Raw genomic sequence first — 25,168 nt, 5'->3', positions numbered from 1 at the left:
CTCTTTTATTGTGTACAGATTTCTAACATAGCCATGTGTTATGAGGAAATAGCAATGAAAAATGTTTGTCTCTTCATGGTGTGTGGTTAACTGTTGCATCCCTGAAGACTACACAGATTGCTACATCAAGTGTAGGAACAACTCAGAGGGTTCTATTAGGTGTTTATCCGTGTATCTGAATTAGTTGCTGATACTGTAAATCAGTTTTTTTCATGTGAAAGTTTATTTTAAAAAAAATGAAGAGAAGAAAGCTACATTAAACTTGAGTTGCTCTCTATCTGGAACTGGAAAGTATTGTTATTTAGCACTAAATCATAGGCATTATGTTATGGGAAACTTTATTCCTTCCTTTTGGAGTTTTTCCTGTCATTTTTTCTTGTTTGTTTGATGTGCGGTTGGATCAAACCTTGACTAGTTTTATGATTATCAGTTTCTTGAACCTAGATCTTAGGCTCTTTAAAAACAGGCAACATCATGGAATATGCCAAGCTGGTTATATAAATGTTTTATAACACCAGCAGGGTGAGACTTAAGATCAAAAGAAAACTACTATACTCCAAAAACAGAGTTATGATCTTACATGTTTGGGAAAACTCATTCAAGCATGTAAAGACCTTGTCAACACGATTTGTCAGCTAACTTGGCATGCACCTTTGTAAATCTAATTTAAGAGCTCTGTTTGCATGTACACAGTCTCCACCTCCAATGGAACAAATGAGCATTTGTGGATGCAGGGGAAGGTTTGGGAGACATAGGGGAGTACAGCTTTGCATACAAGGTTTCAGGCCAAAGTAAAGGGCTGTCAGTGCTGTGGCAAGAAAGGAAAGAGGTGTCTTATGGGGCCAGGGGAATGCCATCTCACTCTTGGTGTAGGCTTATGCTAAGGTTGTCTTCTCTCAGCTCTTGTTAAGGATTCACTTCTGAACCCCGTAACATGAGTTTGGGCCTGAATCTCAAGTTCACCAAGGACACGAGGTATGAAAGTCACCTGCCCAGTTCTGAGTGAATCTTTCCCCACATATCCTTCCATTACAAACCACTTAATTGCTATTGTTTTTAACTATATCCCTATTAAATGACAAGGTATAATGTGTACCCACCACTTCCAAACAGGTTAGATGTCCTCTTTAGTATATTCAGCCCTATTCTTTTGAGCTTTCTGGGTTGCCGCAGACATTCTGCATTCATCCTGTTGGATTTCCTTTGCTCATAGCCTTGTGGTGTTTGCTTGACAGCTGTGGTACTTGATGGTATATTGTTACTATTAATGTAAGTACACTGAGAGCTTGTTTTTTTTAATTTTGTGTGCAGTCTGGATTGCTGACCTGGACTCAGCTGAACTGGCAATGGGCAGTGTGAGCATGCAAGAAATGGCCAATACAAAAATGTAATGTGAAGTTGGTGTGGTGGTTTGAAGCAACACTTAATTGTTTCAAAGCGTAATCCCTTGTGTATGGCAAACTGGTGGATAGATTTTTAACTATCCCTGTGCATCATTCATCTTTATTGCTGCATGGATTGCACAGCTGTTTGAGCAATGAATGTTAATGCAAGTCCCCATGGAAAGCCACAAAGTCTGGCCACAGATGACTTTGGCAGCCATGGCACATACTTGCTTCATGTAAACTGACTATATGTTTAGCATTGGCAATGTGCAAGTAACTTGCAGATCACTTCCATAACATCTGACCTGGTGACAGTCTGTAGAAATTGGCAGTTGGTATCCTCTGACTCTACTTTGCTACAAACAAGTTCTTGGAGCTGGTGTGGGCTAATTCTTATTTTGAGCACCTCTGGCCATGGTTAACTATGGAAAACACACCCGGAAGATTCAGCTTCTCTGCTGTAACTCCTCTTGCGGAGACAGCATCATTTACCTCAACATTGTTCTGGACAGATGGAGTAAACCTGAATCTCTCATTGCTTTGACTCCAGTGTTTGTTCTTGTTGCTGTTTGTCTTTTGAAGGTGCGTAGTCCTGTGCTACTGAATATGTTCGTTATCCTGTTGCTTTCTCCTGCTAACTCCAACAGGCTCTTCTGTAACAAGCGGCAAATGTTAGCCATTGAGAAGTGAAGATCATGGCAGTAATCTAATAGCAAAGACAGTGTTGCAATAAAACTGCTAATAACCTATTTATTTGTTAAAGTCTTGCTGTTTATTGCAGGTCAGTGAACAGAAATCAGTCACAAGATGTTAAGCTCTTTCTAGCTGTTTAATCTTAACCACCCCCCTTCCATTGTTCTGCTACTCGTGCTCACAGCAGTACCCCCCAGAAATACCCCTCCCTTCTTGTATTGACCTCATTTCAAAGCACAGTTCTTGCCTTTCAAGAGATCAGACTGGTGCTGTTTGAGTTGGGATTAATTTTGCTCAGGTCCTGGCACTAGCTGCTACCTACTGCTCTACTGACCTTGTTCGCAGGGAAAACAGAAGTCTGTTTAGAAGCTGATGGATGCTCTGAGTGCCTGGGATGAGCCTGTGCTGAGAGTGACAGGACAGGCCTGTCCTGGCAGTGAATGTGGGCCATGAAGAGGCAGAAGCTGCTAAATGGGACTGAACAGTGAGTTCTGGCAATCCTACTTCCTGCAGGGTGAACTAGCCAGGCCAAAACAGCCAGTGCTGCAGAAATTCATGGATGAAGACTTGCTGGCTTTCTGTGGTGGGGAGGACTATTGCTGATGACCTGAAGTCCCTTCTAGCCTCCTGATCTGAATATCTTAGGCCTTGAGTTTTGATTCAGATGGCTTGAAGGGAAAGTGGAGAGAGGCGTGGTATGGCTGAGGAGCCCCATCAATGTCAGCATGAAAACTTACTAGTTAACTTGTAATTTTTCATTGTACCATGTATGCTGAAGTCTTCATGGGCACTTAAGAGGTGAAAGGACTGGTGTTTACAGCAACTAATTTAGAATGATCTCAAAAGGAAACTTGTGATATATTGTTTTTTTAAAAAAAGAACTGCACCTGATGAGTTGAAACCGAGCTTTGAGTCTGAGAACTTCTGAAAGACCCTTGGAATCTCTGATTCCATGTAACTATTGCCAGATTTTCTGTAGTGCTGTGTCTCGGCATCTCCATAAATAGATTCACTGTCTGAGAATCAACAGGCATAAGAATAAAAATGTTTTTGCTTTCCAAGTGTTTATTGATTATTTTTTTCTTTAGTATTTCTGCATTAGGATATAGGACCATCTCTAAGCTATGGGTTAATGCAGTTTTACAGCATGTGACCCTACTTTAGATGGCTATCACCTGGCTAGAAGTAGCTGGGAGTCTTTACTTCTGTCATTGTCATATACAAAAAGCTGTTATGGAGTCTCTCTACCCTGCAGTGAGTGTTAAATGCACCCCTCACCAGTAGTGTGTTCAACACTCTTTAGCACTTCTACTGCCCTACAGAGCCCTGAAAGCCATGTGTCCAGGCTCCCAGTCAGAGGAAGGGATATGGAGAGGAAATAATGGGCGCCCAAATCTTATTCCAAGGTGGAGGTAGTACAAGGATGATGGCTGTGACAGTCCATCTGGGAAAAGGGGAGTGTTCAAGGAGTGTTCTTAGGCTCGCAGCATGGATGTAACTAAGCCAAACCATTAGAGGCTTACAATCAGAATGGAAGACAGGCTTCAGCGCTGCACTGGCACTGCAGGAAGAAGCTTTATTTTTTTTGTATCCGAGTCCTTTAAGAAAATAAAGGATGATTAAAGAGGACAGCTAAAGTAAATGGGATCATCCTAATAGGTACAACCCTTATGTCATATGCAGGAATGCTTATTCCTGTCCCATTCTGGATCATGAGTGGGAGCTGCGCAGCACTGTAGAAAAGGGCAAATGTGTAATTCTGCCTCTGAAGTGCTGTGTCCTCTTTGGCTCTGTAAAAATGGTGTGGTGGGTTGAGAAGCAGTAGGGATGCACTGGGGAAAATGTAAGCTTCCAACACAGTCAGAGAAGCAGGAGAGAGGGAGCTATGGGAAGAGAAAATGTCTTAGGTACATGTGAAGTGGAAAGGAAAGAATGATGACTAAGATATTAAAAACACAAATGCATTACCAAAGTCAAGCTAGAAGATATCAACTAGTTCACTTGTTCACTTAGAGCTAAGTGAGGTACATGAAGTCTGGGTCTTTGTTGCATATTTGCTTCCTTTGCATTCTTTGCTTTCAAATCTGGTCCAGGCTTCTCTGGAGAGACTCCTTGTTCTGCTTCTATATCTCGCTGCAGGATGCAAATGTTAATAAATGAAAGCACAGCATGTGGGGCTGAATCCATTAGGAGAGATGGGGACTGCGTGGCAGATCAGCTTCCCTCCTGCTGTGTGACATGTGGTGCACATTGAAGTCAGGGCTGGGGGGAGCCCCCTTATTCAACTCTGTCAAATCCAGCCCTGCTGTTGCAAACCAGTTTTGCTGACTTGTTCCATTTCTCTTGATGTACTTTGTCAACCTGTTGCTTGCTGTCCTTTTTAGTTCTCCATGCTGTATGAGGGTCAGTTCTCTGATTTGCTTCTGTTCTCTGGTACTTGATGCCTTGGGAGAAAGAGCCTTGCATCATCTTGGGCTTATAGAGTGTTGCCAGGGTGGTTTACAGACCTATTCTGTGGGATCAGTTGTGATACATGTTTGGAGGTGAGGAGTTCCACTTCAAATTTCATAACAGCCCTGGAGTTTTTCTCACTTGTGTTGCATCAGGAGAAGCAGTAGAGATGGTGGGGTAGCTCTTCCACTGGCTAATAGCATAACTGACCTATGCAAATGTCCTAATGTTAGTCCAAGCTTAAGAACAAACGTGATTGTCAGATGTGAAGGCTGGTCCTACAGTCTTATTGTTTACCTGAAGTTGAGGAAAATATTCCTCTTGCAATTGTCATGAACTTCAGGAGCCTGAGCTAGATGTTATTTTTAAGTTAAAAGGGGAAAATGCCTGTACCCTCCCACACCCAAAAGAACAGGCACAGACCAAGGTTTACTTTCATTTCTGTGTGCAGCTGCTGGAGCTTAGCAGGCCCCAACTTGGTGGCACTGCTGGGCCAGGCACAGCTGCCTCATGTCCCCCTGCCTTGGCCTCCTGGGAGTTGGGGTGAAATGCCTACTGGTGTACTCTGCGGCTTTGGGGGCAGTCAGCATGGCAAACGGATGCAGGGAGAGTTTGAAAGGTTGAACCCAGTGCTCCTGGAAGGACAACTCACAGATCAGTATGTCTGCAGCAACTGTGTGCCAAGCCGAATGGGTGCGCTCTGCTATGTGGTCAGCTGAAAGTAAGACAACTGCTTCAGAGCCCTGATGGACAAATGAGGACAGCTCTGCTGGCAGTGTCTGGTCTGACTGCTTGGCCCACCCAGCTTCTTGAAGTGCCCAGCCCTGCTGCAAAGCATCTCAGTTGTCCACACAGTAGATGAACTGCTGCAGTTTATAGCCCTGTATATACTGGAATAGCATAGGGATTGTAGTCTACCATAATATCCTGGTGGCAGCTGCCACATGAACAGCTGAGCTGCTGAAATGTCTGGGCGGTGGGGTGATAAACTCTGAGAAGCAGCAGGCAGTTGTTATAGCTATCATCATGTCTTCCTCAGGCTAGGATGTCTCTGCACAGGATCCAGAAGACTTTTGATTCATAAATCCCACTAGGATGTGACTTAAGCTCCATAAGTATCTATGTATCTTAGTGAAGGTGGTGCTTGACTTTTTGAGGAGACCTAAGTCAAGGCTTCAGAAGTGATGGGGAATAATAGGAATCTCCGTTACTTGGTTTTGATGGGAAATGTGGGGGAAGATAACCTGAGATGAACAAACAGAATTTTGAGATGGCTGGATTCCAGTTGTTTTCCTTTTGAATTCTTAAGGAGGCGTAAGTTGTCTTCCAAGAGTTATTGTTAATGAAAACAGTAAATTTAACCACCTAAACTAATTAGGGCTTTAGAAAATGAACTACTCTTAGTCTTCAAATTCAGCAAAACATTTCAGTTCCATTCTCAGTGTAGGAATGAGCTTAAGCCCATACTTAAAATTAAGCAACGTTGTTGGCTGAAATAGGAATTGGTGATCCTGATAACAATGGCTTATCTTCTGACTGAGGAAACTTTGCTACCTCATCACTACCAAGGAAGTATCCCTGAGTCCACAAGGGGTGGGATTTAGGCAAGTGCACAGTAATACGAGATGCACAGAAACTGTTTCTGTTCTTTGTCTCTGTTTGCATAATATCAGAATATAAATTTAAAAAGGGGAAACAAAACCACCGTGGGAAACAGCATGAATAGCTGGAAAACTTACAAGAAAATGTCACTCCTCTGCAGTGTGTGGTGTGCACTTAAAAGGGTGACTTCTAAAAATATCCTGGGTTGGAAATTACTAGAGAAAAGGGTTCTGGCCCATAGTGACCATGACAGCAAAAATATACAGTGTAATGCTCACAGATAAAGAAGGGAGAGCTGATCCATATGCTTAACCCAGGAGCTGAGGGGAAAATTTGTCATCTCAACAAACAGGCTGTGAAATGCCCCCAAGTGGCATCTAGTGGCACTTCCAGTTCTTGCCATGAGAATATTCAACAAAGGTTATGGCCTCGGCTGTTCTGATGCATGTAATTGTGAGCTAGAGTGTAGCTCTAGCCCTTTCTGGGCGCCAGGTGGCAGTCCATCATTAACATTAAAGCCAAGCAAGACGTTATGTGTACCAGAAGCTCCAAATTAGATGTGGATCATCTATTACAGTCTGATTACAATTCCACAGCAGCTTTTAATTGTTGCTTAATGAACTGTCACTGAAAAGGAATCCTACATATTCCAACAAAACTGTTCTTTTGTTAATGGCTGGGCCATACAGAATATTTTTGACTTGAGTCATGAATTAAAGTTTATAATATGTTATTTTTAAGGGGTAACTACTTGTATGACTAAAGATTTATATCTAGAGAGACTTGTTCTGAACACAGACATGGCACTTGTGAAGCAAGCTATATCTCCTTGGACCTGTCTTCCTTTCCCCACTTCCAATTAGCAGTGAGTACACCGGTAGTACTGCTCCTCCATAAAGTATGATGCCAAAGCCACAAAAGCTGGATTACATGTAGATGTTTGCGAGTAATTGGACTGCCCTTTTCCATCTCTCCCTAGAGTACTGTAAGGTGTGAGGTAAATAATTCAGCTTTTTGCCATGTCCAAAGAGAAGGCTGGAGCCAGTTTGCTATTGCAAGATCAAACGGGCTGACATGAGTTTATTATGCTATGTTCTTAAAAGGCACAAATATTATAGAATCTGAATACGTTATGCCTTTATTCAGTGGGAGACTTCACTGCCCTTAGTACACAAGGCTAGGCTGGAGGTTGGTGTGAGAAGGGTCCCATAGCTTATCGTTGTTATCGTTGCAGTGGCCAAAACTAGGAGTCACTAAGCTGTTTAATAGCACTCAGCTAGTATCTAGGTTTCTCAGACCTAAAGGGCAGCAGATATCAAAAAGTTTGGGGTAGGTTATGAAAGGTGTTTAGTGCTAGCAAAGCTGAAAGCTTTTTGAGCATGTTTGGGAATGAGTTACCCCTTTAAGACTGGTATAGGTGTTAATGTCAGGGCAAGATCGGATTGAAGAGTTTTAACTGGTGAAATCTCTTCAGGACCAAGATACGATCTGATCAGCAAAGCTAAAGTGAGTATCTTCTTTTTGTTCACTGACTTTTTTATGGTATTCGTCTAGTTGCTCAGTTAAGTTTGTTTGCTCTACCCAGTTTTGTGTGCACAAAATGCAGTTTCTTTTTCTGGTAGCCCAGGGATAACTTTCAGCAGATGTACGGCAGAGCCAAACGAGCAGCTTCTACCCTTTCGAGAACAAAACCATCTCCCTGGAGGTCAGCTACTGAAGTCAGAGCCTTTATGTGTCTATGCTTGTTCTGCACTGGCTAGGTCCCATACCAGTGTACAAGCCAGAAAGTCTGTGGTCAGCTGGGCATTTAAGCCAGAAAGAGGCTTGTCAACAAAAAGCCTTCATAAACCTCTAAACCCAGAAGCACGTTATTCTAATATTTTAACTTGCAACGGGTGGCTCATTACATTAAAAGATAGCGTAGGGATTTTAGAAGTAGCCCTCATGCTGCTAGAGATTTGTGATCCCAGTGGTAGTGCAATCAGGAAAGCATCAAGCAATCAAACCCCAGAGGTCAAATATAGTAAAAACCTCTCCTCCCCTTCCTCTTCTCAGCTTCCCATGTCTTTTCACAGTTACAGTCTGTTCCAATTCCATCTGTGAAGTGATGGGTGGTGCATGGGTTGGGCTTGTGTGCAAATGGTTTCCATTTACCACTTCTCTGTACTTCTTGACTTTTCATCTGCTCCTCAGTGCTTCTGTCTTTGCTCTGCTGTGGGTCACCTACAGACCATGGCATGGAGGGGATGCCACCTTCCAGGAGCACCTCTATAAGGTGTCTCCTTATATGTCCTCCCCTTAGGCTGCTGCTCTTTTCTTAAAAATAGGTGAATTGAGGTGCCACATCTCCTCTTGCAGAAGTTTTGGTTGCTTGGTTGCTTACATGGGTTTTTGAGTTGCTTGGCATGGGGCTGGAAGGTCTCAGACAGTATTGGATTCCTTTGCGTATGTAAATACACTCAGAAATATCAGCTAAAGGGATGCAGGAGGCACACATTCTGCCACCTGTCTTGAGAGCTGACTAGACCCAAACAACTCTGGTGCAGGGGCTGACAGCAGGCCAAGTTGTCAGAGCACTGTGTGCAAGGAAACATATCCTGCTTCTCTGGAGACTTTTTAACTGCAAACAGTAGCTGAGACTATTTGGCTGTACCACAGATAAATGACTTGCTCCAAGTCAGATAGTCTAATCTCTGTCCCAGTTATCTCAGACCTACAGTACATTTTCCTAGGAGGAACATTTATTGGCTTACATAGGGGAAAAATGAGTCAATGAGATCATAAAGGATCTGCAGAGAGAGGATCAACAACAACCACAAAGGAAGATGGGAAGTGCCACCTTCAGATAAAATTCTCATTGTCATACCTAACCTGTGGTCTTGAATGATATCTCTAATGTTTATACTCTGCCTTAACATGGAGATGTGAGAGCTTATTGTAGGATGTTGCCAGCTGTCATCCACATTTCTAACCACTGCTGGTCTAACAGTCACTTTTTTTCATAGAAGTAAATCCCCTCTTTATTAGTATGGGAGAGCTGGGATAAACAGTAGCTATAACAGGTCCCAGATAGCATGATCTGTAAGTGATTGAGAGGTTAGGAAACAGACGCACACTCTCATGACTGACAGAAGAGTTGAGGTACGCAGTGGTTACCTGCAACCTTACATGGCTCTACACCTTGTTGTGATGCTGAAAGGCCTCCTGCAAAGATCTAAGCACTGATGGCAGATATGAGACAAAGGAATAATTCTACAGTATTTAGCCTGAGTGGGAAGGAAAACAATCCACAGCTGAGAGGTAAAGATAGGTGATGGAGTTCTGTGGATTGCTTTCTTGGAATGCCAGCACAAAGCACTATACTACAGGTGAGAGGTCTTCACTCAGCCCCCTACAAGAGATGCTGAAAGAACAGCAAATCACTCACATTTGCAGAGCTCTGCCATCGTGTTGCTGAAGGCCCCATGCTGTAAATCTGAAAGATGGGAATGCTATTCTGTGAAGACAGATGGAGAGAGTGGTTCAGCTCTCAGAAGCAGTTTTTGAAGTTAATGTGTGAGATCTACATGATATCCCCTTCCTTTGGTTTCTGAAACAGCTTTCACCTCAACTTCCAGTACCGTTTCATATTGCTAGTACAAATCTATTGAGAGCTGGTCTTAAAATTTGATCTCCATTTTGTGTTTGGGTGCAACAAGAAACCTACACAAATGCATAAGGCCACCTACTGAAATTGTCTATTCAGCTTTCTAAGGGTGAGTGAAACTTAATGGCTACCTAATAAACAGTCAGATTTGTAATATTTGCACTGTCTGTATACTGTGTTTGTTTTCTATGAACAAAGATATTCAGGGTACAGACTGTTTCTAGACGAGTGCCATACAGAAAAAAAAAAAAAATGCTGTCTTTCTTGCCTTCTTACCATTAATACCCCAGCATATGAAGATAATGTCATAGCTTCTCCCTCAATTTGATTGGGATACATGTATTGTCTGTGAGCTGCCAAATTCCTGCATGATGTTTTGAACAAAAAGGTTATTAGTGCGGTGTTAACAAGCACAAAGAATTCCTGGGCCTGATTCACTGCTGCTTATATTCCATTTTAGAAGGGATGAAAGACTCCTGATGGCTCTTGAACAGGAGACCTTTGTGCCATTTTTTACTACTACATATACTTTCCCTGTAGCCCCATGCTAGTGTCAGCTAGCAGGTTGCTTGCATCCCCATCACAGTGATGTATATTCTTTCACATAATACAATCTATTAACCTGCTGCCAATTCTGAGTTGTTTAGCACATGGCTTGCCCTCCTCACTGTGCATTATCAGATCTATGGGGTACAAAGGCAGTTAGTTAGCTGTATATCACTGAATGGACTGGGAATAGGATACGCTGGAAGAGATGAGTTAACAGCTGGCCTGATAGGACATAGCAAAAAGAGCAGCTAGGAAATCCCAATGTAACCTACTCAGTTCTGCTGTTGTCCTTCCAAAGAACACAGGACATTTTTTGCACAGGGTAATATATTAGCATGAGCTAACATATTAACAAATACCACATAAAATAGTAGTAGGATCTAGGACTCCTGAAAAGAGCTGCCATTCCCATTTGGCACTTCCAGCCAGACATGGCAGCAGGCAGAAAGCATTTTTACCAGTCTTGTTTGTATTGCAAATCACATCTGCACATCTGTAAGCTGCTGTTCTTCAGGCTATTTGGATGCTTTGCTTTATGACGTTCCCTTAAAATATTTAACATCTTCATATGCAATGCCAGCTTCTGGAAGATAAGCTTAAAGGTGCTTGGAAAGTTATGCACAAGTTTGGACTAAAATGTAAATTACTGAAAGAAAAATTCCTTGTAGTTCAGTTTTGATACTGAGCTGAAAGGACAAATGGTCTCTTCCTTGATATAACAAGAGTCAGACCTGAAGTGCTTTATTAGCAGCTAGGTCAAACCTTACTATGTTTAGTTAGCTAGAAGGAAGTTTAGAGACTTTGTGTTACTTAACCACCTTCATCTGTAAGAAAATAGACTTGTATCTCAAAGTGAGGGCAAGATGATCCAGGCCTGGAGGATGTGTCAGAAGAAGATTAGGCGAGGAAGTCATGCTATGCGTATGTCCTTGGATGTGTAACTGACTAAGCTCAACATGCATGCCTAAGCTGAAACAGTACGATAAGACAGAGCAAGAGCCTGAGCATGCACAAGAACTTGGTTCAACCAGTGAACGCAGTGAGGAAGACTACTGATGACCACCAGAGAGACCCCCAAAAGACCACCGGTAGAAACAAATGCATGTGTGAGAGACATTTACATAGTTTAATGAGTTACGTGAAATAGCATTAATATGTTAACTATTTCACAAAAATCTGATGAGTATTTGATTGTATATAACCCCCATAGTTCAAACAACTCAGTACACACACTACGTGGAGCATCCAATCCCCTGCACGTCCAGCACCACAATTAAAGAATGCCTGCTTTCTAAAACTCCAAATTGAGTCTTAGAGAGTTTCTTCGACAGACTTTTATGATTAATCATTGGAAGGGACCTTCTAAGATTATCTAGTCCAACTGCCTGACTTCTTCCACACCAACCAAAAGTTAAAGCATGTTAGTAAGGGCTTTGGCCAAATGTCTCGTAAACCCTGTCAGCTGTGGGCTATCAACCTTTTAGAAGGCTGCAAAATGACACTTTTTTTTTTTTTTTTTTTTTTTTTTTTTTCCTTCTTCGGGATGAAGTTGCGAGCTAGGGCCCTGGTGCTGACTTCTGCAGATGCCCAAGCGCTCGGTTTGGGGGTTGTGCTTTAGACCAATCTTCTGGCTTTTCTGAAGCGTTTCCAGGAGCGTTTTAGCTCTGTGTGCCCGGGGCCGGGCGCCGGCAGCAGCACCCAGTGCGCACACTGCAGCCCCGGGAGCGCGGCCTGAGACGCGGTGCTTGCAGGCGGCGGCTGCGCTGCGGTGGCTGTCGGGTCCCGTGCCCGAGGGCAGAGCACTCCCCCTAACATGGCGGCGCGGCCTGCCCGGGCCTAGCGCAGCAGCACGGGCACCGCGGGCTCACCACGCCGCAGCCCCGCTCGCAGCCAGAACCTTCCACGTAACCCCCTCGAGGGCCCGAGGACGGGCACCCGCAGCCGGCGGAGCCGTTAGCGCGCCGGGCCCCGTCGCCTTTCGCCCGGTACCGTGAGGGAGGCGGCTGCCATTTGGCGGGGCGGGGCGAGGGGCGGGCTGCCCGCCGCCCTGTTTGCGTTCAAAAATCTGGCGGCGGCCGCGGCTGCCTCTCGTCGGGTCCCTCCTTGCCCGGGCACCGCGAGGGGCGCTTCCCCAGGCGGGGGGCTCTCACGGCCGCCGTGCCTGTGGCCGCGTCCTCCCTGCGGGGCAGGAGGCGCCAGGGGAGGCAGCTCGTGTCGGGAATAGTGTAGGGCTTTGGTGTTGGGTGCTTGCTGCGGGTGCTGACCCTGCTCCGTGTCGCTCCCTCCAGCCATGGCATCGCAGGAGGCTTCCGAAACGCTTTCCTTCAGCCTGAGCGGTGTGAGAGAGCGGATGCGGGAGAAGAAAAACGGTGTCTTGAGAACTGCGAAGCTGAATGCATCGCTCGCGTCAAAAATCAAAACGAAAATCCTTAGTGAGTATGTCTCGCGTTGCAGCATGCGTAGAGGCCGGCTGCTGCATTAGGTTTTAGCTGTGCCTTTGGCCTTAGGTGGGGTGGGGAGGCAGTCTCTTACCCGGAGCTTAGAGTTAACAGGGGCTTATCGGCCTCTTGGTTTCTGGAGGATTCAGTAACCCGCAGAGCAGCGTGGAGTGCCCTGAGATGCCTGAAGGTGCCCGAGGTGTATGTGGCTGACAAGCGTGACAGAAGCTGTGGAGGAACTGTGCTGCTTTCCAACAGCAGCTGGGGCCGTTGTAGCTGGCTCCAGTAGCGTTTCCGATGGCATGAGATAACTGTTTGTGTAGCTGAGTCCTAAGGATCCATGCTGGGGGTCCAAACACCAGAATTGAGTGTAGAAAGTATTTTGATATTTATGTAATCTACTGCAGAAGCTAGCCCAACTGTGATTTTTTTTTTTTTTTTTTTTTTTTTTGAGGGGGTGTACTGAGAAAATAATGCATAGGGTTTTTTGGATAACCTTGAAAAAACTAAATGTTATTGTTACAGCTATTTATTTATTTTGAAATTGAGAAATAAGGTTTTAAATCTGCTCAAATGATACTATAGAGGAAGGCAGGTTTTTCTCCTTTTTGGATGGAGATGAGGACTGAGAACTATAGCTGACTTGCTCAACCAGAAGCATATCTGTCTACGCAGCTCCTGAACCATGCCATCATTCATTAAGAACTGAAGTAGCAGCATGCTGACTGAGCATGACCCTCTAAGAATGGAGAAGGTGTCAGTGTCTTAAGTGTTGAAGGTTATTATGGAAAGTTTCCCTGCTGCTGTCTGGAGAATTCTGTAGTTACCTCTGTATGGGAAGGGATTATACCACTGTGTAGAGGACTACTGGGTTGTAGAGATCTGAGCCTGAGGGGAGGCTCAGCTGGGAAGAAGAAGAAGTATCATGAGGGAAGAGGAAGGCATGGATGAGACCTTGAATGCTGATACTTTGTGGTACTTATCTATTGCTTACAGACAACTCCTCCACTATTAAAGTTTCCCTAAAGCACAACAATAAAGCACTGGCACTGGCCCTCAATGCGGAGAAAGCCAATGCACAGCGGCTCATCCAGGAGAAGATCAGCTTGCAGAAGGAGGTGGAGCACTGCCACTTCCAGAATGCTGTGCTGCGGCACAAGCTCTGCTTCCTGGTATGGCACTAACAGAGGGGCCCTCATGGAGAGGGGTGGTGGGCAGCACTAGTACCTCAGCTTTGGGAGAGGTGTGTGAGCTGTCTCTGACTGTATCTTATGCATCTGAAGCAAGTCCCCATATTAGTGTTTAAGTTTTCTTCTAAGCTGTGGTCTTCCCAGAAGGGCTGAACTTTTTTTTCTTTGTTGGAACAGATATTTAGATTTCATGCACTTACTGCTTCTCTCTTTATTACCTCAATGTAGAATAACACCATGAAAGAACTTGAAAACCTTGTGGCCGCAGTTAAGATGGCTCGGCTGTCTGAGGTAAACCATAGGAAATGTGAGTGCATTGGTTGTATTAGAAAGGAGGCTGTGCTTCTCTTGCTTTGTGTTGCCTGCTCCCTTCAAGTGTTTGATGTTTCTTCTGTTTTCCTTGGCTTGCTTGTTGGCTGCCTTCTCATTTTTAGCTTGGTGCTAATTACTTTTACAGTTGGATCTTGGGTAACTTCCACAGCAGAGGCTACAGTTATAAACTGTCTTACTCTGGGTCATTGGCTGCATTGACCAGGGGACTTCTGCTTAGGCCAGGTTGTGTTTTTTGCACGCTGGTGCTGTCTGTTGCCATGGTGACTTGAAATAGGAAATAAGATATTGCGTGTATGTTATGTCACTTGGGGTGTTTGGGGGAAACCTTCCTACTTCCTAGTCTCAGATTATCTGAACTACCTGAAGTTTATTCTTCTGCCTGTGGAGGCAGAATCTGACTCTGTTGCGATTCATTGAGCATAACTTGCAGTAAATGACTTTTGTAAACCAGCAAATAATTGTACTAGTCAAGGCCCTTGCCTGCAAATATCCTCTTGGAAGCTGGACAAGCAGCCTTCTGCAAGGGTCCCAGCTCTTTAAAAACCTTAGAGTGGGAGGATGGGACCTCTGGTTGTGCAGTTTTAAATTGAAGAGGGTAACTGGTATATTTGACAGTTTTCTGGGTGAAACGGAGTTGCTGCTGCCTCTGTGCAAGGGGCTGCACAGGTGATTGCAAGAGCTCTAAACCACCCTTCTATTTCTCTGTTCTCCAGCTCCATACAAGTTCTTCATCCCTTTCCCATGGCCGGAAGAGCAGCATAACAGAAGATAGTTGGTTTGATGTTAGTGCAGATGGTCATTTTGTGAGGTGGGCCTTAAAATGTCAGATTCTGAAATACCCTGTGTTTTGTGTGTGTGCCCAGTGGTCTCTTTCCCATGAGATGCCTTCTCTAAAACGCCAGTTTGATATTTTCCTTTGCCCTGTGTCCTTCTGCTGCCATTTCTTGTCTTACTTGCCCTAGTGCCCAGTCTTTGTATGAATTTACCATTCTTCCACCTGTGTTTGAAAACGTGTGGTGGTTTTACCCATCTGGGCAGTTGAGCTCTACCACGAGTCCTCTCACTCCCTCTAGTCAAAGGGAAAGGGGGAGAAAATACGATGAAAAGGGCTCAAGGGTTGAGATAAGGGTAGGGAGATCAGCTGACAATTTATTGTCATGGGCAAAACAGACTCAGCATAGGGAGACTAATAGATTTATTGCCTAGTACTAAAAAGCTAGAGAAGTAAGAAACAGAAAACTAACCAAGAACCCTTTCCCCATCCACCCTCTTCCACCTCCTCTGCCCCAAGCGGCACAGGGGAATGGGGACTGTGGTCAGTCTATAGCACTTTGCCTCTGCTGCTCTTTCATGGTCCCTCCCACAGGATGCTGTCCTGCCTGAACTGATCCCATAAGGGCTTCCCACAGGCAGCAGCTCTTCAAGAACTGCTCACACATGGCTCTGTGCCACAGGGTCCATCCCCCCAGGAGCAAACTGCTCCAGCACGGGTCCCCCATGGGCGGGTGGCAGCTCCCCCCAGGCCCCCTGCTTCTGTGTGGGCTCCTCTCCACGGGCTCCAGCTCCGGCCCGGGGCCTGCTCCTGCAGGGGCTCTCCTTGGGCCGCAGCCTCCTCCAGGCCACATCCACCTGCTCCACCGCGGGCTCCTCCACGGGCTGCAGCGTGGAGATCTGCTCCACGTGGGACCCATGGGCTGCAGGGGGACAGCCTGCTCCACCAGGGGCCTCTTCACAGGCTGCCGGGGAACTTCTTCTCTGTGTCTGGAGCACCTCCTGCCCTCCTGCTGCACTGACATGGAGTCTGCAGGGCTGGTTCTCGCTCCTCTCTGCCAGCTGCTGATGTGCAGCAGTTTTTTTTTTTCTTTTTCCCTTCCTTAAATATGTTCACACAGAGGTGCAAACAACATTGCTTAGTGGCTTGGCTCTGGACAGTGGTGGGTCTGTTTGGAGTTGTCTGAGAATAACCCTTATTTAATATGGGGCAGATTCTAGATTCTTCCGAGAGAGGCCACCCCTGCAGGCCCCTGCTACTAAAACCTTGCCACATAAACCCACTGCAACGCATGACTTTCAGTTAGTTCTCACCAGCCACAAAGAAAAAACAGTTTTCTTCCCCAGCCCATGTTCTGTGTTACTTCACAGACAGTTGATCATAGAATCATTAAGGTTGGAAAAGACCTCCAAGATCATCTGGTCCTACCATCACTGTCACCCACTAAACCATGTTCCTAAGCACCATGTCCAATCTTTCCTTAAACACCCCTAGGAATTGTCACTCCACTGCCTCCCTGTTCTTTTGGATTCTGAGGCCTGTTGCAGGTATGAAACATGCTCTACTGCTGTTCTTTCTCACCAGTGGTGAGCTGATGCCACTGAGGGTGCCCGTTTCAAAGCCACGTGATGTGGGACAGCAAGGTGGCAGCTCCACAGCTGTACGGAAGTCCTTGGTCAGTCTTGGGAGATCTGCTTCTGATAAGCCCCAGGAAATTGTGCCTGTGGTCTCCAAAGATGCTTTGCCATCACAGTTTGCTGAGAAGCCTCAGTCCCACCAGGAAGAAAATGGGAAGAAGCAGAGTGAAGCAATGGAAGCGCAAGAGATTTTCCTTGAGTCTTCTCTCTTTGGAGGTATGTGTGTCTTCTGTGGTTTTCTGGTATGATTTGGCATGTGTGTAGATGTTGTGTATGAGTGTAGTACCATAGCTTCCCTTCGCTCCTAACTATAGCCCTGGTAGCTTCTAATTACAGTTAGGCACTATGTGCTCCAGTGACACTGATGTTACCAGAGCTATGGGTGTCCCAGAATGGGATGTCTCAGTTGGAATGACTGACATTTGCAGTATCTCAAGACTATTAGTTAGTTTTCCTGAATAATAGGGACTGAGCTTACATAAGATTTTTCGGAAGTGCTTGAAGGTGCTATTCCCCAGAATGTAACTGGGTGCACAGCTCCTGTTCCACATGACTTTGCCACATGAATAACTTTCATATAGATCCTGAGCATCCCTAAATATTAGGGCTGTTTAAGGGATTTTGCTTCAGGCTTTGTGTTCTGAGCAAAGTCAGCTAAGCTATTCTGTTACTATGGTGAGTTTGGGGAGTCCCTGTGGAACAAAACCATGCCTTTTCTATCTTTGGGCTTTGTGGTAGTGTGCAGGACATGTGTCTAGTGGTACTGAGAAAGTTGACTTCTATCTGCTATGTTCCTCAGTCTTGGGAATTAATTTTGTCTTTCCAACAGAGTCCTTGTGCACCACTCAACAAAATCTCAATGATTTGCCAGCACTTGCTTGGGAAAGTCAGCCACTTCCATGTGAAGGTGATGAGATGGTGAAGCAATTTTGTGATCGTCTCTCGAAAGGGCATGTTACTCAGAGAAGAAAGCGTTCTACCCTTTTTGCAACAAGCACTCAATCTTCTAGTGAGGATACCTTCCCATATGTCAGCTCTACTGAGGCAACCCAGTGGAGTTTGACTAAGGACAGCAGCAGCTCCAGCAAGAGCAACACACAGGCACAGCTGAAATCTCCCAGCTACCTAGTCTCATCTTCTCAAGCCACTGTTAGTTCTAATAAAAATTCTTTGGGTAAAGAGACTTGCTCTGATCAGCCACAGGCTGAAGAAACTGGTTGTGGTGTTGAAATAGATCCCAGCCATAGCGAAGTCTTGGAGTTTATTCCTGTAAAGGTTAAAAGTAATGGTAACTGTAAAACTAGTGAGAAAAGAACTGTTAAAAAGGCAAGCACAGGAAAAAAGAAAAGAAATAAAATTAAAAACAATGTTGAAAATAGCCCTGATATACCTCAGGATGAAGAGAGTGCCCTAAATGCAAATAAGCTTTTTCAGTCAAAAGTTGCAACATGTTCTAGTGAGTCAGAAGCCTCAGATAGGAGGCAGAAGGCTTGTGTGGGGTCTTTGGAGAGGAAGAACAGAGGCTCTGGTGTGGAGCAACATTTCCATTGTCCTGATGAAGTCCGAGTTCCCAGAAGAACATATGTGCTGAATCCAGCACAACTGAATAGTCTTGGAAGCGCTGACTTAGCGCAACAAGTTAAGAAAGATGCTGTCTTCGAGTTCAAAAGCATGGAGGATTTATTAAAAAGTCCAGTTCATGCCTTCTCAAGTCATGAAGTTCCCTCAGATGAATCCACTTTACAAAACTCATTTTTGTTGAGGAATGAGACTTCATGTGCATGTGCTTTACAGGAGGACTTACCAAGTGTGAGCACAAAGAGCATCAGACAGAAAGCCAACAGAAAAACTGTAGTAATTAGGCAAAGAAATGACTCTGAGGAGACTCTTTTACGCAATGTGAAGATACCAGAGGCCAAAGCTGAAAAACAGCCTAAAAGAAGCCAGACAAGCAGGAGAAAGACTGTCAGGGTAAGCGGTTGTAGTGATCAGAGAAATGAAGATAATTTTGGATCTGGTATAGGTGTTCCAGACGTACCTAAGGAGAGCATGAAGAATTCACTAGGTAAATGCAGCAGGAAGACTTATGTTGTTTGTCCTTCGGATCTTACAGGAAACTTGGTTAGTGTCCAGACAAATTTTGAAGGAAATGAAATTGTTCCTTCTAGGTCTATTCCCGGGAGCCAAGCTAGCAAAATTCCCAGACTTCAGAAGGTGATAGCTGCTCAGAACAATAAAAAAGAAACAGGGGACCTTCAAGAAAAGGAGCAAGCTGAAGATGACAACACAAATGCTTGGCAAAAAGGGGCTGATCCCAAAGCAAAGCCTCAGAGGAACAGGAACACCCCTACTCCTCCAAAGATGGATTTCCTCACCAGGCAGAGCAATGGTGCCAGTGTGCTCCCTGGAAGTTCAGTGGAACTTGCATCAAAGCAAACTGTCCTGATGGGGAAACTTTCCTGCACTGCAGATCTGCTGTCTGAGCCAGTTGTCTCTCCAGGGGAGCAGATAGCTGAGATATCACATACAAATGATCTTATGGGCTCTTCACAAAGTCTTGCGTCCTCTTCTGTGATCTGCTCTGCAGCTTTGCATTTCAGCGCTGGCCTTACAGATCTACTGGTTTCCAAGAGCTTAAGTACTGAGGGCAAGAGAATCCCAGAGAAATATTCTCTTTGGCCAGAATGCTCTCAGGTTTTTAAAGAAAATGATGGAGAAGAAATAACTGGGGAAAGAAACCAGCATGGGTCAAGTTCTGAAGATCATTCCCGGAGTTCATCTTTGGAGAAACTTGGTAGGTGATGGGCTGGGGAAGAGACCTGTGTTTGGAGATGGGTACCAAAGGATGAAGATTGTGCCTATACTCTCATGGTTCATGGAGTTAAAGATCAATGTTCAGTACACAATTTATGCTTCTACTTATGCTGGCCAGTCATTTCCATGGCTGCATTTGTTTGTAGTTTATTGGCTTTCCTGCAGAAACTTCTGGTTGCTTTTTCATGCATAGGTACTGGAAGATTAAGAGCATGTACATGCTGCAAGTCTTCTCTTTTTCCCATTGTTGTTATCTACATGGCATGCCTGTCACTTTAAAAAGCTGACGTGCTCAAACAGTTGAAAGGCATAACCTGATGCTAACTGGGGCCACTGGAATTGGCATTACTGGGGCACGGTGCGGTTAAAAATAACAGCTCTTCCTCCCGAATGGTTAATGCTGCAAGGGTTTAGACTTTATACTTTTAAGTGGTAATATCAATGAAAATTCTTCAGGAGCTACATAAGCTTTTTTTTTCTTTTCTTTTCTTCTCCCATTGGGATTTTTTTTTTTGCGTGCTTTGTTTCCCGAAGGATTTGGAGGTATATCCCATGTCTGGTAGCAGTAGTTAATTTGACTTTTTTCAGGAGCTTGTTGTTACTGCATGTTCTGTAAACAGTTACGTGAGGTGGTGGAGAAGGGGGAAGTTTGTTCTGCCTTCTGGGCTGACTTTATTTTGAAAGCTGCAGTAAACATTGGCATGGTCCTGCTTTGCAGGAAGCCTTGCTGGAAGTCTTCTTGGTTGTTGAGGTGCTTTAAACTTGATTTCTACAACCTGTAAACTTCTGGGCATTAGAACTCTCAACTACCATTTCTGCAAGGAGAGGCTGCTACAGCTGGGCCCAGTTCTATTTGCAGTATTAGTGATTATAGTATTTGCAGTATTTCTCATTGAGTAACCTAATTTGATCAATGAGCTGAGTTTTGAGAAGCAGGTCTGGGATTTTGGGACAAAAATGGCCTCCTGAGTTTAGAGGTGACATGATTAGATTCAGGATTATGCGGTGTTAGGAGAAACCTGGTAATGCTGACATTCTCTGTTAGGCAGCTTTATTTCTAAGGAATTACTTTGATTTGGAAACACTTCGATCAACTCATGTGCGCATGCCTCTCTTTATAGGGACCAAACCACTGCAGGACCTGACCAATGCCAGGACTCTGTCCCTCTCCAGCCCAGAAGAAGTGTCAGGGCGCTTAATCAGGCGGAGACGAGAACCAACCTGCTACGCAGAGCCAAAACTCAGGAGGTTAGGATTTAAACTATTCCTTTCCATGACTTTTCCTGTGCTTCCAACCCCTGCTCTCCTTTCATACATTTGCTCTCCAAGGCTGGATCCTCTGTCGCTTTGTCTTTAGTCCCTCTTACCCTTCGTGTTTCTGTGAGTCCTTCTGCCACAGTGTGGTTAAGCAGAAATTCTGCATTAGTATAGATGCATGTTCAGGCTTCTGGTAACAAGCTGCCAAAGAGCAGTTTTCCTCACCAGACAAAAACTTCTCTTAGTAGACTTTGTATGTGGTAGCCTAGTGCTAATGAGGGATTAAAATGAGGTTAAAATGTAGGATAAATAAAGAGAATAAAGGGAAAGCCCTGCTTTTCCTTGTTGCTGTTCTGTGCTATTTGAAGTTCTAGACAACAATTAAGTAAGACTTCCATTTTAATCAGGTTTCAGTGAAAGAAATGCAAGATTTTGAGGGGCTGTCTCCCCATGTATTTAGTGTATGTGGCAAGGTTTTGGTGGGTGGGGGTGGGGGCCGACAGGGTGTCCTCTGTGAGAACAGTACAGAAGCTGCCCCATGATAGATAAGAGCCAGTTCCAGATGGCTTCAGAAGGGACCTGCTGCTGGCCAGAGCTGAGCCAATGAGCAATGCTGCTTGCACCTGTGAGTACATTTAAGAAAGCAGAAAAAAAGATACTGCACAGCAACTGGGAGCGAGGAGTGAGAATGTAGAGGAAAAACAGCCCTGCAGGCACCAAGGTCAGTGAAGGAGGACAGGAGGTGCTCCAGGCACAGAGCAGCAGTTCCCTTGTGACGTGTGGAGAGGCCCCTGGCGGAGCAGGTTGTCTCCCTGCACCCCATGGTGTATCACACCAGAGCAGATCTCCATGCTACAGCCCGTGGTGGAGAAGGTGGATATGGCCTGAAGGAGGCTGCAGCCCTTGGAGAGAGCACACACAGCAGACTCAGGGCCAGAAGTGCAGCCTGTGGAGAGGAGCTCACAGAGGAGCAGGAGTTGCCACCTGTGGGTGACCCATGCTGGAGCAGTTTGTTCCAGAAGGACTGCACCCCATGGTACGGACCCATATTGGAGCAGCTCTTGAAGAACTATAGCCTGTGGGAAGCCCCCTCAGGACCAGTTCAGGAAGGACTGTGTCCTGTGGGAGAAACCCCACATTGGAGTGAGGCAGACAGTGACTATGAAGGAGCAATGGAGATGAATCATTTGAGACTGACCACAGCCCCCCATTTACCTGCACTGCTCAGGAAGAGGAAGTAGAAGAGGGTGGATGGGAGGAAGGTTTTTTTTAGTTTGTTCGTAGTTCCCACTGCTCTAGTCTGTTAGTAGTGGGCAATAAATTACATTAATCTCCCTTAGGCTGAATGTGTTTTGCCTGTGATAGTAATTGGTGAGTGATTTCCCTGTCCTTAATTCAACTTATGAACTGTTTTTCATCATATTTCCTCCCTCTGCTCTGTTGAGGAAGGAGAGTGAGAAAACAGTGTGTTGGAGCTTAGCTAGCCATTGGTGTGAAACCACTGCACCCCATGAGCAGGCTGGGTAATGTTTGCTGCTTCTGGCAGGTATGAGTACCAAAGTAAGGAGCTGCATCTCTTCCCAAAGAAACTGTTGCATATCTAGTAGCTGCTGTACAGAAGCACTGAATTCCTAAAATGATGTCTTTTGTTAAATTGATTTTGTTAAAACAATGCCTATGCTGGCTAGGTGATGCTGTGTTTTTCCCGGAAAGGTACTGCAGTGTGGATTTCATGTGAGAAATCAGTTAAGTGGTTCAGAAAGTACTCTGTATGGGTAAAGCTGATCCAGTAGGGGACAACAAATAAACTGTACTCCCAGTCATCTTATGGTGGAAGCATTTCAGTAAAAACAAACTTTAGAGACTAAAATCATATGTGCATTCAAGAAACCTCCTGATGGTTCAGTCTAACCCTTTTGGTTCTGCAGCAAACTGAGACGGGGTGACCCATTTACAAGCACGGAGTTCCTCCATTCCCCTATCTACAAAAGCAAAAAGAAAAAGCTCAAAGCCAAGGAAATGACCAAGAAGATCAAAGAGGAAAAAGACTTCTGAATTATGTACCGGTACCAAGGCAAGCAAGCTGACAACAAGGGGAAGAGAAGGAGCTAGAAGTGAAATAGTGGTTAATAGGCAGCCATCAAGCTCTTGGCTTGTGTGTCTTTGCTAGAATGTATCTAGTATTGTGTGTATCTTTTTTTAAAGTATAAATAAATTCTATGGGGACAGTATAAAAAGCTTTGTGACACTTGATCTGTGTCTCTGGTTGTCTTCCCCCCCACCAATGCTGGGGTGCCTGTTTTCAAAGGCTTTGTCTCTAAGTGGTTTTCACAGAATCACAGAATTGTAGGGGTTGGAAGGGACCTCCAGAGATCGTAGTGTCCAACCCCCCAGCCAAAGCAGGTTCCCTAGAGCAGGCTGCCCAGGTAGGCGTCCAGATGGGCCTTGAGTATCTCCAGAGAAGGAGACTCCACAACCTCCCTGGGCAGCCTGTCCCAGTGCTCCGTTACCCTCACTGTGAAGAAGTTCTTTTGCATGTTGGTGTGGAACTTCCAGTGCTCCATTTTTTGGCCATTGCCTCTTGTTCTGTCCCCACAAACTACTGAAAAGAGGCTGGCCAAATCCCTCAGTCTCCTGTTTTGGTAGCATACACAGATAGCTGGCTCTGCCAGTCCTCTCTTGGCTGAACACAAGCCTGGAAAGAATACACCTTCGAGGGGAGGGCAGATCTTCTGGCACTGCAGATACCACAAGGCTGCTGCCTGGGGTTTCAAAAGCGTGCAGCAGTCTGGGCTTTGACAGCAAGCAGAAGAGGAGGCTAATGTACCGCCCAGTGTTACCTCCTGGTGGAATGTGGCTTCTGTATGGGCAGAAAGTTGCTGGGGAGTCATGTTTAGGATTGAATGCTAAAGCCTTGGGCAGTCCTAGAAGTCAGAGCACTGCTGTTCTCAAAGGGAGCCATGTCAGAGAACTGATGTATATCCTCTTGCTGTATTTGCTGTCTGAGGATTTGCATATCTGTGGAGTTGAAAACAGCCTTCCACCACCAGTCTTAAGCATGAAACATGCACACATCTAACTACATCAGTGTTAGCTCTGAAGGTAGTTAGGCTATACTTTGCTTAAGGACAATTTTTGCTGGTGCCCACTGCTGTGAGTGTTGGAGCAAGGTGATGATAATCTTAGTGGGAGCCACAAGGGTCCAAGAGCTCTGTGAGTTAACTGGTACACTGCAAAGTAGATGATCATGTTTCATGAAATCCTGTGCTCTATTGCACACTGAGTGTCCACCGACCTCCAGCTCTTGATTTGATAGGATCTACTGGTGTTTAACTTTGAAGGTTATTGATGCTAAATGTTTGAGTGAGTGATAGGGATAAAAGGGAATGTTAGTCATAAAGGAAAGAGAATGCATATGCACAGAAGCTGGAAAAGTAGTCCCTCATTCTCCATGGCAGAGCAGGCTAAGGGTTCTTACAATCACATTTTCCCTCCTAATGCAGAGACAATACTGCCTTATCTCCTCAGTACTACAGCAGCACTCTTCAATTCATGTGGATAGATTGGGTCCTGCTGTATCCTATGGAGAAATAACTTCTAGGTGCACTTTTTACATGCTGTTGTTAATAACAGACTACCAGACTGAGTGTTGTGTTCATTCACACGTCACAGTGACAGCTGCTAGGAGTTGCAGAGCTGTGTTTCAAACACATGCTCAGCCTTAGAGAAATGTTAATGCTAGCTGATCTAATTTGATCTGATTTTGCATTTCCATCCTAACTCACACTTAAAATAGCTGGTCAGCTGCAGGGTGAGTGTCTTACCTATAACCAGTTTCTGATCTTCAGTGAGTGGTGATGTATTATTTTGATGCAGATTTCAATTACAGTAATATCTCCATCTGTTTTCATTGTTGTAGCTATATAGTGGCTCTGAACAGGAAGTCAACGCTGTTGGCTATGCATGAATGATGCTGGCAGCAGGACATAAGAGAAAATGGGGAGTAAAATTTGTGCACTAGTATTTATATGTCATTGCTTTGTAACAGTGCTCATTTTAAGAAAATGAGGAGGTAAGCTCTGCAAGTCTGGCTTCAGCCATTCTCACTCATTCCTGCTGAGTTCACATACTGTTTTTCTACCAGTCAGCTGCCCTAGGTTCTCACCTGGCAACCACAATTCATGTAGCATAGACAGCACTGCATCTGGATTAGCCATGAAAATTGGTTTGAGCTCAAAGCCCCTTTTCTGTACAACCATTAGCCTCCCCTTTTCATGTCATAGTTAATGAAGTCTTTGGGAGAATAGACCACTTTTTGTTGTTGTGAACTACCAGCACCCTGTAGAGATTAAGTATTCTTACCAGGACCACTTTGTTTTTATGAACCCTTTCTTCAGGGTC

General features: G+C 44.9%; 1 protein-coding gene across 2 annotated transcripts in view; it reads left to right on the top strand.

Annotated features, from left to right (window-relative positions):
• LOC118169729 (shugoshin 2-like) overlaps nt 1-23,004 on the top strand; it is a 34,651-nt gene extending 11,647 nt beyond the window's left edge. For both annotated transcript variants that reach the window (XM_035331254.1, XM_035331255.1), the window contains 8 exons: nt 12,615-12,758; nt 13,761-13,936; nt 14,183-14,245; nt 15,001-15,095; nt 16,644-16,912; nt 17,526-19,490; nt 20,632-20,758; nt 22,696-23,004. In XM_035331254.1, coding sequence (XP_035187145.1) covers nt 12,615-12,758; nt 13,761-13,936; nt 14,183-14,245; nt 15,001-15,095; nt 16,644-16,912; nt 17,526-19,490; nt 20,632-20,758; nt 22,696-22,822 — 2,966 coding nt within the window. In that variant the 3' untranslated portion in view covers nt 22,823-23,004. The remainder of the gene's footprint in view (nt 1-12,614; nt 12,759-13,760; nt 13,937-14,182; nt 14,246-15,000; nt 15,096-16,643; nt 16,913-17,525; nt 19,491-20,631; nt 20,759-22,695) is intronic.
• The last annotated feature ends 2,164 nt before the right edge of the window (nt 23,005-25,168 follow it).

Source organism: Oxyura jamaicensis, chromosome 7 (genome assembly GCF_011077185.1).
Source record: "Oxyura jamaicensis isolate SHBP4307 breed ruddy duck chromosome 7, BPBGC_Ojam_1.0, whole genome shotgun sequence".
In the NCBI taxonomy this organism is placed as follows: Eukaryota; Metazoa; Chordata; class Aves; order Anseriformes; family Anatidae; genus Oxyura; species Oxyura jamaicensis.
The sequence above is the reverse complement of the archived record's forward strand: the minus strand, read 5'-3'. Positions and strand labels throughout refer to the sequence as shown.